The sequence below is a fragment of the Rosa chinensis genome, chromosome 5, assembly GCF_002994745.2.
Source record: "Rosa chinensis cultivar Old Blush chromosome 5, RchiOBHm-V2, whole genome shotgun sequence".
In the NCBI taxonomy this organism is placed as follows: Eukaryota; Viridiplantae; Streptophyta; class Magnoliopsida; order Rosales; family Rosaceae; genus Rosa; species Rosa chinensis.
In genome coordinates, this window is record NC_037092.1 from 81,563,819 (window position 1) to 81,576,252 (window position 12,434).

The window sequence follows — 12,434 nt, forward strand, 5'->3', positions numbered from 1 at the left end:
TTCTTTCTTGGATTGTCCATGAACTTTGTTGGGTATTCGATTCCATGTGAATTTCAGGCTTTGATTTTGCGTAATTGAATTTACAAACTTATGTTGGGAAAAGTTTAGCAGCTTGTGTATCAGGCTTTCATTGAACTTGCTATTGAATGTCTATTGTTTTGTTTGACATTTTGGTGGTTGGTAAGGTTCATGAAGTACAACGATGGGAGTCCTCCTCAAGGTGGAGAGCCTGCAATGGATGTAGGAGATTGGAGGAGCCAATTGCAGGCGGATTCGCGGCAAAGAATTGTCAATAAGCTGTTAGTATGCTGAATTTCGACTGCATTTGGGTCTTCATCTTGAATTCACTTTTGTTCTATGTTAAAAATGGCTTTTGAATTTGTTGCATGTCAAGTATGGATCTATTGAAGAGGCATCTTCCTTTCTCCAGTCAAGAGGGATTGGACGAACTGAAGAAAATTTCTGTTAGATTTGAGGAAAAGATTTATGGTGCTGCCACAAGTCAGGTACATAGTCTGTATATAGTTACTTAGATATCTATTGTTTATATAGTGACTTGGATATCTATTGTTTTTTGGTCTGTAGGTAGCAATATGATCTAACTTTTGTTCCGATCTCGGTTTGTAGTCAGATTATCTACGGAAAATTTCTCTGAAGATGATCACTATGGAGACCAAGTCTCAGAACACAATGGCCAATTCTTTACAATCCAACTCTGCTGGTAATACCTATGAAACATGTGATAGTAATTCATGCAACTCCATCTTATTGTTTTTTATTTTTTCATTTTAATTTTTATACCTTTTTCTATTATGCGTTTATAACTTTTATATTACTTGAGTACTGAGTACGGTCTTCTGGTATGCAACCTCAAGTCACCAATCAAGGACAACTCTTATCAGAGAACATTCAAAGTAACATTCCGCCTGCTGGAGTTCAAAATTCTGCTGGCTTATCATCTGCACTAACCCCTACCTCTGGGCCCGGCTTATCATCTGTACTAGCTCCTACCCCGGCACTAAATACGTCTGCCTTACTATCTGCACCCCCACCCCCCCGGGCCCCCGGTAGAAATATACCTGCTAGCTTATCATCTGCGTTACATTCTCCACATGAATATGTCTAGTTCATCATTTGAACTATTTCCTATCTGCATTACTTTTTATTTGGGCCTGTTTGTCATTTTGAGTTCTGATCAACATCATCATCATCATTATTTGAATTTGTCTGGTTGTGAAATATAAGGAGCCTTCTTTTTTAATTTGTGAATTCTTATTGTACTACCATTTTGATTCTAAAATTTTGTGAAAATTTTGTTTTCGTTTCTTGCCATTGAGCCTAATCTATGTAGCCATTTTTTGTTATTTTCTTTGATTGTTTTCTCATATCAAAAGTTTGTGGAAATACTCACCTGATAGTTCTTTTTTTATACTGTAGCATTTCTAGATTCCCCTGCCCTGACTGGACATACAGAGAAGAGGCCTATCAAAAGGTGATGTTCCTGACCATGTCTGCTCATTAAATGGGATTTACATATGATATAAGATCATAAAGAAATTGAATGCTCTGGGGTTTGGACCATTAATCTGTATGCTGTAGGGATTTCACACAAGCTTATTGGGAGTTTCTTAGTTGCTGTAACAACATGAGATAATGGTTCTGAATTAAGTATTAAAATATAAGAACTAATACATTGCTTTTTTGTGTCTGAATATAAGAGTACACTCAACACTGTTTAGTAGTAGAAGAAATGATAACATATATAGGAAGACATTGTTCACTAGAAAATGTCAGTCAGTTTTGATATAGGTATGAAAAGGATATGGAAGGCATTGCTTTGTGCCTGGCCATTTGGGAATAGAATGGAGATTACATGCAGATGCTAGTAGCTGCTGTAATAACATAGGCATGCATAATTACCAGAATAGATGAGAAAACTTTGGAATTCGCCATGTTATTTGTGAGTAGAAAATCAATCTCTGTGTTCTTTTCAAAAGAAAAGAAATTGAATTCACATTTTCAGATGCAAAAAGGTTGAAGAGAGGTTTGGGTCTTGGTGGGATTGCTATAACTCTTGAATTTATGCTTTCCGGATGCATGGTCATGTGGACAAGTTCTTTTTCTCTTGGCACTGTCAAGTATCAAACTCTATCTTTAATAGGTTATTGAAATAATGAGCAAGCTAGAAACAAAGAGATAGTAATCATAGACTACATTGATCCTTCTAATCTTTAATAGACCACTCTTTTAGAGATGCAACAAAATTTTCTCTAATCATCCTTGTCTTGCGCACTTTGATTTGTAGATCAAAGACATGAAGCAGTTATACTTTCCTGAACTAAGTGAAACGTACTGGAAGATAGCCACTAAACTTCAGCTGGCGGGTATGTAATCATATTTTCCTCATGTGACATATGTCTCCTCATATCTGGCATTGTTACCACAATTCCAACATCACTGGTTATAAGGGTCTTCTTTGCCTCACTCTTTTCGCTGTTCTTTCTGTTTGCTAGCAGGATTCTCATCTACAACAGCAAACATCCGACCAGCATCAGAAGCTGAGCATGTATAAGAACATGCTGGAGCGCCTCATAACTTTCTTACACTATTCCAAAACTGATATTTCACTTGGTTTGAAGGAGAAATTGGTTTCGTATGAGAAGCAGATAATAAATTTTATTAATACAAATAGACTCAGGTAGCCTGTAGCTCCCTCCACCTCATATTCACTCCATACAGGAGCAACAATCTCACGTTACTCGAGTGCAATCTCATGAAAATCAAATGAATCCCCGATAGCATATTTTGATGTTTTGTTTATTTGGTTTTTCTACAGCACGTACAGTTTTCTCTTGATAAGTTTATTCATAAGCAAAGTCTCATGGAAAGTTTTAGAAATTATTTTCTGGTGTGACTGATACAAGAATCCAACAGCACTAGGACGAACCGAGTATTATAATGCAAAGGGCAGATTTCTTGCTGCGTACGGAATAGGATGAGCACGTGCACGTGCACTATAGGGAGTAGACTTGCGTGAATTGTAATTGCCTATCTATTGTGATTTTGGAATGTTCAGCAAGACAGAAAAAGGAAAATAATGAGAAACAAAATCAACGTGCATGCAAGTACATATATAAGAAAAAGAAAATCTCTGAAGAAATTTTGGCAGAGTTACATAACTACACTCAGAAAAGGATGAGAAGAAGTATAGATAGTGTTTCTCGTGGCACAAAAGTTTGGTTAAATGAGCAAGTCTGGGCATAGTTTTATACAAACTTCACTTGTCATTTTTGTTAGGTTTAAAGCACGAAAGCAAAGCAATTGACGTGTGAAAACGACACCCATATTATTTTCTACAAAATATTGAAAGCAGTCTTGGACTTGGGCTATGCTAACAACTTGATGAACAAGCTTTCGACTTCGTCATAGAGCAGGGCAATCAAATTAACATCAACTATTTTAAGTTTATGACACGAACTTAAGAAATAGTGAATGGAGGTACAATCGATTTGAATAGAGCATGACTGTATTCACTAAAATCTAGATACATGTGAGTTGTGGTCAGTTAGTTATTTGTAAGATTAACATTGTGAAGGTCATAGTCATGAGTTCGATAACCAACACTCCTAGATGATATTCCATGTAATAGAAGAATACTCGCAATCTAAGAAACATTGGCGCTACTTGGAATAAAATTTATTTTGTTATTAATAATAGATTTGTAACAAATGAGATATAACAAAAAATAAACTTTTTTCATGATTTTTTTTACAAATACAAAACAGAATTGTTCACCTTAAAAAAAAAAATGAAAGGATATGGCAGGATTGTAATTTCAATCAAAAGTCAGGGGCAAAACCATATTTTCATATGAAGAGTGATAATGGCAAACAGTAAATCATGAAAAACAAAGGGCAAAACTGTCTTTTCATGCCCTTATGAACAGTGCCACGGGCTTTAGAATATTTAGAATATCAAAAAGAGAAGACTTAGTACCTTCATCTAAACAAGTCATGCCACCCATTGTCCATCCGATCAACGATAACTATTGATAGAGCCTAAAAACTTTCTCTTTTTTGGTTACATAAAATGGTGGCGGAGTAAGCTATCACTCTGGGGCCGAGAGCAACATGGGTATGATCTCTCCTCAAATGATGTTTTTCACAAGCTAAGGTTCGAACTAGAGATCTCCTATTACCATGAGAAGTCCTATAGCATCCGCTACACTTGCAGCCCAACATACTTTCACTAAACCGGCCCCAATAAGTCGAGCCTGAAAACTTTTACGATATCACTAATTTGGGCTAAAATAATTTCCTTTTTAGTTGTGCAAATTATTCACTAAAAGTTTTTTGGCTGACAGTGAAACGCACTCCAAATCCTCATATGGCAATATTTCACTCCTAAAACTGGAAAAGCCGAAAACGAAGGAAAATACAGAGCAAGTCTGTGCTTGTTGACGTGAACAATCTTGTCAGTTGACCTGAGCAAGCTTCTATATATATACTACAAACAAGACCCTCGTTGATTCCTACACACAGAGCATTCAGTAACTTCCGTGTCTTGTCCACTTTCCTGATCACTATCTTCAGTCCCTCGAACAAAACGGTAATGCTATTTTCAATCCTCTTAAAGTATTCGGTTTTGGTTTCACCATCGTTAATTTTCTTGCTCCGATTGTCCTCACACGTGGTGGAGTTTTCGATTGTATGTGAATTACAACCTTTGGTTCTGCGTAGTTGAATTCAGGAACTATATGTTTGACCAAAATTCTGCTTAAAATGTTAGCTTAAATGGACACAGTTTGTGTATCAAGAATCACTGTCATCGATCAAAGTTGTCAACTTTTCCTGCTCAGTTTTTCCTCCATATTTGTTGGGTTTGCGATTGTATGTGAGTTGCACGCCTTGTTTTTGCGGAGTTGAATTCAGGAATTGTATGTTGAGATCCTGCTTAAAGTTTAGATCAAGTGAAAACATATCATAAATCACTATGATCCATAAAAGTTAGCAACTTGTTTATGATCCATTAAAGTTTAGATCAAATGGATAAGTTTTCAAAATCAAAATCATCTATGATCCATCAAAGTTAGCAACTTGTGTGTGATTTTCTTGCTTGGATTGTCCATGAACTTTGTTGGGTTTTCAATTCCCAGTGAATTGCAGGCTTTGATTTTGCGTAATTGAATTTATGAACTTATGTTGGGAAAAATTTAGCAACTTGTGTATCAGGCTTTCATTGAATTTGCTATTGAATGTCTATTGATTTGTTTGACATTTTGGTGGTTGGCAATGGTAAGGTTCATGGATAACAATGATGGGAGTCCTCCTAACGGTGGAGAGCCTGCAATGGATGCAGGAGATTGGAGGAACAGACTGCAGGCGGATTTGCGGCAAAGAATTGTCAATAAGACGTTAGTATGCTGAAATTTCGAGTGCAGTGGTGTGTTCATCTTGAATTTGCTTTTGTTGCATGTTAATAATAGCTTTTGAATTTGTTGCATATGAAGAATGGATACATTGAAGAGGCGTCTTCCTTTCTCCGGTCAAGAGGGATTGCATGAACTCAAGAAAATTGCTGTTAGGTTCGAGGAAAAGATTTATACTGCTGCCACAAGTCAGGTACTACAGACTATATAGTGACTTAGATATCTATTGTTTGATGGTGTGCAGGTAGCAATAAGATCTAACTTTTGATTCGATCTCGGTTTGTAGTCAGATTATCTACAGAAAATTTCTCTGAAGATGCTCACTATGGAGACCAAGTCTCAGACCAAAATGGCCAATTCTTTACAATCCAACTCTGCTGGTAATACCTATGAAACATATGCTAGTAATTCATGCAACTCCATCTTATTGTTTTCCTTATTTAATTTTTTATTTTTTATGTGTTTTTAACTTTTATTTTACTTGACTATTGAGTAGGGTCTTCTGGTATGCAACCTCAAGTCACCAATCAAGGACAACTCTTATCAGAGAACATTCAAAGTAACATTCCACCTGCTGGAGTTCAAAATTCTGCTGGCTTATCATCTGCACTACCCCCTACCTCTGGGCTCAGCTTATCATCTGTACTAGCTCCTACCCCGGCACTAAATACGTCTGCCTTATTATCTGCGCTACCCCCTGCCCCTCGTAGAAATATGCCTGCCAGCTTATCATCTGCGTTACCTTCTCCACAGGACGTGAACATTTCTAGTTCATCATTTGAACTATTTCCTATCTGCGGTCTAGTTCCCTCGAAGAAGGACGCAGTCCAGTCAGATTGGAAGGCTCATAGCAAGATTTGCAGGGCTAGTGAGTATAGATGTGACTGTGGCACACTCTTTTCCAGGTAACCCCCTCTCTCTCCCATTTCGAAAAAATACTATTCTCTAAACCACTCATGTCACTAGTTCTTCTGTGTGAGTGAGACGATAATTTAATGTTAATTTCTTATTCTTCTTGCAATAAATGTTAAATTCCCTAGTTTAAGATTAATTTTGATTGATGGAGAATATACATTGAATGCACGCAATACCTGAATTTAATGTTGTATGAGTATGACTGAGTGAATTTTTTCCAAAACAGGAATGATAGCTTCATAACTCATAGAGCTTTCTGTGATGCATTGGCCGCTGAAGAAAGTGCAAGGTTTGGTTCAACTTCAACAGCCACCAACATTAATATTCCGAGCTTCATGTCGGACTCATCTTCTGCTTTACCTCCTGCCTTCAGTCAAGACTTATTGACTAATTATCATAGGCAAATGCAAGGACAGCAACAGCAGCAATCAGGGTATTCACAGCAGCGGATTTCTCAGCAACGGATACAACAAGAACTTATCCGAAATATCCAACAGCAACAAGAGCAGCAGCAGATGCTATTACAAAAAACACCATTGTCATCTTCTCAGCAATCTCATGTACAATCAGCATCTTCTGCAGTGGAATCTTTTCTCTGTAGGCTTCAGCAGAATCAACAATTAGCTATTTCCCAGTTGACACAACCCATGCTTCAGCAAACAGCAATGCCACAACAGCAAATATTGCCGCCACAGCATCAACAGCAGCAGTTAACAGGTTTATAAACCAGTCAATTCCTATAACTTTCTTTTCTCCTTTACTTTCTTATTTTCATATTAGGTATTTGATGACTAATGTTAATAATGCAACAGTTTTGCATATTTTTTACTCCTTCTCTCCTGATCATTAGCTTTGGGATTCATGTAAAAAAGTAATCATGGAATATTTTTGAAGCAAAAAAATAGTTGTGAAACTTATCTCATAACTGAGACTAGCCAACTTGGACGTATGTTTAATATGAACTAGCTTTCATCCTTTTGGTTGTGTGACATTATGGTTATTAATTCTCGAGTTAGAATAAGTGGTTAATAGATCAGAGTTTTTAGTGAAGCTTTATCCTTATGCTGCTTCAAGGGTATGGTTACCCATGGCTTACTATCAAAAATCTCATGCATACGCTGTTTTCTTTTAGCCTGTGGAGCTTCCACTGTGCGCTCAGTCATTTCATGTTTTGTTTAGGGAAGCTTTATCCTTATGCTGCTTCAAGGGTATGGTTACCCATGGCTTACTATCAAAAATCTCATGCATATGCTGTTTTCTTTTAGCCTGTGGAGCTTCCACTGTGCGCTCAGTCATTTCATGTTTTCTGAAATGTTTTTTTTTTCCCCTTTTTTTTAACCAAAAACATATTTGACCTATGTTCTGCAAGTAATGCTTTATTAAATAATACCTTCATATCAAATTTCTTATGGTCTTTATGCAAAGTTAACATCTATTTCTATATATTGCATAGCATCTCTGGATTCCACGGCCCAGATTCAAGATAAAAATGGAGCTGATTGGCAAGAGGAGGTCTATCAAAAGGTGAGGTGCCTGACTTGTAGGGACTATCCACGTTATATTCCAATGTAATTAGCTGTTGTGACAACCTGACATAATTTGATCGAAATATTAACAAATAAGCATACATTGTTGTAGTTGGAAACACTGTATAGCAGATGATACCATGGGGATACATTGTTCCAATACAACAGATAACTTTCTAATTATATTCCTCGCTTTGATTTGCAGATAAAAGTCATGAAGGAGACATACCTAACCACACTAAGAGAGATATACCAGAAAAATGCTACTAAACTTCAGCAGGTATGATATCACATTTGTCGTCATGTAGTTTATTGCTAGTCTTTACTTCTTAAGTAGCCTTTCCTTCAAGGTTATGGTGGTGGTATTTTGATAGATTCCTCTTATCTCCTTATTTACTAAAACCATGTAGCCAGTTTACATGGCATTATGATTGAAATGCTAACCTTGGTGGCAACAAAATCTTGTTACTTCCTTTTTTTCTTTGGCTTACTACTCTTCTTTCTGTTTGCTAGCTCGAATCTTTGCCACAACAGCCTAAGTCGTATCAGCTTGAGAAGCTGAAAATGCTTAAGACCATGCTGGAGCACCTCATAACAGTGTTACAGGTTTCCAAAAGTAACATTTCACCTGTTTTGAAGTGGAAGTTGGGTTTATACGAGAAGCAGATAATAGCTTTCATTAATACAAATAGACCCAAGAAGCTTGATTCTTCTCTGCAACAAGGGCACCTCCCTTCACCTCATTTGCACTCCATAGAGCACTCCCAATCCCAAATTACTCAAGTGCAATCTCATGAAAATCATATGAGTCCCCAACTGCATTCGATGAACTTACAAGGATCTGTGGCAACAATGCAGCAGAACAACGTGACAGGCTTGCAGCAAAACTATGTGTCTTCTTTGTCAGGGGTTTCAACTGCACAGCAGAACCCGATGAATCCATTGCAATCAAGTTCCAACACAGATCCAGGACAAGGAAACCCACTGTACTCATCACAGCAGGTCCCTGTTAGTTCTATCCAAGAAATCTGTGTCAGTGGTCCCCAACAAGCTAACAAGAATGCCTTGTCATCACAGAGTGGGATTAACATGCTGCAAGCAAACATTAATCCCCTTCAGTCAAATTCTGATTTTCTTCATAACCGATATCTGCAACAGGGACAGCAATTGAAACAGATTATTCTCGAAAAACTGAATGAACAGCGACAGCCGCAGGAGCAGTTGATGCAGAAGCAGCAGCAGCAGATATTTCAACAACAACAGCAGCTGCTGCCTGGACAGTTGGATCCCCAGCTTCACCAAATCAGTGTTGTTAATGACATGAACATGAATCCCTTGTCATCATCACAGAGTGGGAGTGATATGCTGCAGGGAAGCATTGATTCCCTCAAGTCAAATTCTGGTATGGTTGATAACCAGTGTCAGAAGCAAGAAACTTTCTCTGTGAACTTCAAGCAACTGTATCCACAGCTACAGATGCAGCAGCAATGGATGCAGAAACCGCAGATGCTTCAAGAAAAGCAACAGCAGCAGATACAGCAACTACAGCAACAAGCAAAGCAGCGGCTGCATCTTATTTATTTCATCTATCTCATCTTTCTCGTTATTCTATACATTGCTGCTGTTTTCGGGAAAGGCTATTGGATTTAATCAGGCCTTGTTCTCCCCTACCTACTATCTGCTCTTTGTAATTCTGTAGCTCGAAGCTTGTTGTGATATGATATTTCTCTGCGAGAACTTCTTTTAATTGTGATATTTCTTTTCAGAACTATTTGTATGTTCTACCTAAATGCCTTCATGGTCAGTTATTTGCTAGCTGTAAGCATTGAATATGAACCCCTCTTGGATGATGACATAGGACATAGTTCACAAGGTAATGCCGTTCAGTTGTGATATATAGTTTTGAAAAGGAAATTGAAGGCATTGCCTTGGGTTTGGCCATTTGGGTAGAGAGAGTAGAGATCATATTCTGGCTTTATTGCGAATGCTAGTAGCTGCTGTTATAACATTGGAGGGTATGCAACTTCATCGGCAAAGGGAACTAGAGCAGGTCATACAAATCCAAAGAGAAGCAAAACCTCTCACACCCCTAAAATTGGACCGACCGACACTACTAGGTGTACTATAGCCTCCATTTTCTTACTCGTTAGTCCAATTCCTCAACACCATAGTCTTTCATCACCTCAACACCGTTGACAGTGTAACAACATTTAACTGTTTATTTCTATTATTGATACAATGATACAGATAAACTGTCAACAACATTTAACTGTTTATTTCTATTATTGATACAAAAACGTGTTAGTATTGTGTTAATTTTTATACATCCACGAACTTACTTATTTTTTATTTTCCTTCTTCAAATTAGATACACGAGACGCGGAACTTTAATTCAATATTATCTAATTGGTTACTATGAGGGAACTTGTAACACACTAGGATTATCAACATCTGTGATCAAAACACTCAAGTGGAATCACAGTCATTGAAACTAAATCTAAAGGTGTGTAGCCACAAATTCTCCGTCACATAGTGACCATATAAATAAAGCCGAAAAAGCTTTAAAAAGTAAAAATAGATTACGTTAGTACCATATTTAAGCTAATCATAGAATATTTGGAAAATAATGTGAAACACTCTCACTTCTTTAGCAAGACTAGCAGTCGGTAAGTTTCATCTTCTCCAATCTTGCTGATCACTTTTTCAACCATTTTCTATCTTCAAATCCCTCCAAGAAAACGGTAGTGTTATTTTCAATCCTTCTGCTGATCGTCTTATTGTCACTGTTTGTAAGCTTCTAAAGTTTTAGATTATTCGATTTTGGTTTTGTGTATACGTTTCCATCATCACCGTTAATTTTCTTGCTCCGATCGTCCTCAAACTTTGTGTATTTTTCGATTCTATGTGGTTTCCCAGGTTTGGTTTTGCAGAGTTGATTTAAGCAACTGTATAAACTGAAGAGTCATTTTCATCGATCAAAGTTAGCAACTTGTGTACAATTTTGAATTTTGTTGCTCTGATTGTTCTTGAACTTTGTTGGGTTTTCGATTCCATGTGAATTGCTGGCTTTGTTTTGGATAATTGAATTCAGGGATTGGATTTTAGCTTAAATAGATATGTTTTCTGAAGGGGTAATTCCCGCATACCCAAAAATCCTTGGTATTTTTCCCAACTGCCCAACACTTTGGTATTTCACTATTGATGAAAGACAAAGACTAACAGGGATAGTTTTAACAAACAAATGCCATCTGTATCCTATGTTGACCTTAGATTCTTCTACCGTTCTATTCAGTCAAAAGGAAACAACAAAAAACATTAAAACAAAAACAAGACTAGCCTTCAACATGCCACATTTCGCCTAACGACTTCCTGTCTAAACGGCTACTCACAGGGCGGAATCACTGCTGCTTGTCCTAATTTTTCTGTTTTAAAACTGATTCTTTTGGCTGAACAGTAAGGCTTTAGAACTTTAGCTTTCCATGGGATACATGCATTCGAATGTTCAAGCTTTGACATAGTAAACTATGCATGATAAAGATGATTACAATATGTAAAGATAATGACATAAACATTTTATAAATTAAAGAAGTGGGTGAACATCCATCTGAATTTATTTATTCAAATATACATATAAAACTTTAAACAATCAGAGCCTCATTCTCAGGTAAACAGCAAAAGCTGTTTAGCTATCCATAAGAATGAGACCAGTTACTTACTTGTAATGGAAGCACACTACTTCACACCTAAACAGGAAAGGAAGCACACTTGCTATTCTATATTTTTTTTTTGAGAGGTTTTTCTGATCTAATTTTCGAATCTAGAATTGATATGGAAATTTTCGAATGCCTTCTAAGAGAAGCTGAAGCTCCTTATATAGGGAGCGGAACTCAAACTAGAATTCAAAATACAAAAATGTACAGGACAACTCCGTGACTTCTGCTTTTCGTAGTGCTCCTGCTGGTGGAGGTCGGTCAGGGAAAAGCAAAAGGAAAAAGTGAAATGTTTTTCACTTAACCTTTTCTTTTTGAAAAGGAAAAAGCAAAAGTAGCTTTAGAAAAGTCTAAAGTTCTACAGTTGCAATTTTGGTGCTGATTCTTCACCTGTAGCTTCACATGTTCTCGTCCGTTTCAGAATGGTGGCCAAAGACAAAGGAGTTGTTGTCTGCCTGGGCCATGCGAGTTGTTGTTGCATTATCCTCGACGTCTGTATCAACATACATCTTGTAGTGGTTGTCATTTTCAAGCTTTTCCACCCAACGCATGCATGCCATTGTCGAGTCTATCTCTTTTCTGGTTAGAGATAGGAATATATCGCTGCTGACTACGTCAGGATGATCGTAAGCAGTGATAATTGTCTTTTCTCCTGCTGCCAGGAATGTGTTGTTGATGTCTTCAGAGATGATCTTTTTGATGTAGTCAAGAGCCATGGCCTTCATCCAGGGAATACTAGAATTCGGTTGGCCGTTGTATGCTACACAGGCTGGTTGAAGATATCTTCTTTGAATAATTCTCACATAATGATATGGAGGAATATATTCAACTTCACCATCTGTCTTCTGGATCCAT

General features: G+C 37.3%; 1 protein-coding gene across 2 annotated transcripts in view; it reads left to right on the plus strand.

Moving 5' to 3' along the window:
* Window positions 1-12,434, plus strand: part of LOC112165232 (mediator of RNA polymerase II transcription subunit 15a) — a 37,512-nt gene that overhangs the window by 11,420 nt on the left and 13,658 nt on the right. Inside the window, exons 11-18 of one of the 2 annotated variants that reach the window (XM_040506407.1) lie at window positions 186-299; window positions 5,510-5,621; window positions 5,715-5,832; window positions 5,922-6,333; window positions 6,570-7,060; window positions 7,797-7,867; window positions 8,075-8,149; window positions 8,383-9,684. In XM_040506407.1, coding sequence (XP_040362341.1) covers window positions 186-299; window positions 5,510-5,621; window positions 5,715-5,832; window positions 5,922-6,333; window positions 6,570-7,060; window positions 7,797-7,867; window positions 8,075-8,149; window positions 8,383-9,519 — 2,530 coding nt within the window. In that variant the 3' untranslated portion in view covers window positions 9,520-9,684. Of the gene's footprint in view, window positions 1-185; window positions 300-5,509; window positions 5,622-5,714; window positions 5,833-5,921; window positions 6,334-6,569; window positions 7,061-7,796; window positions 7,868-8,074; window positions 8,150-8,382; window positions 9,685-12,434 lie in introns of those variants that run through there. The other variant, XM_040506408.1, reaches the window with a different exon arrangement.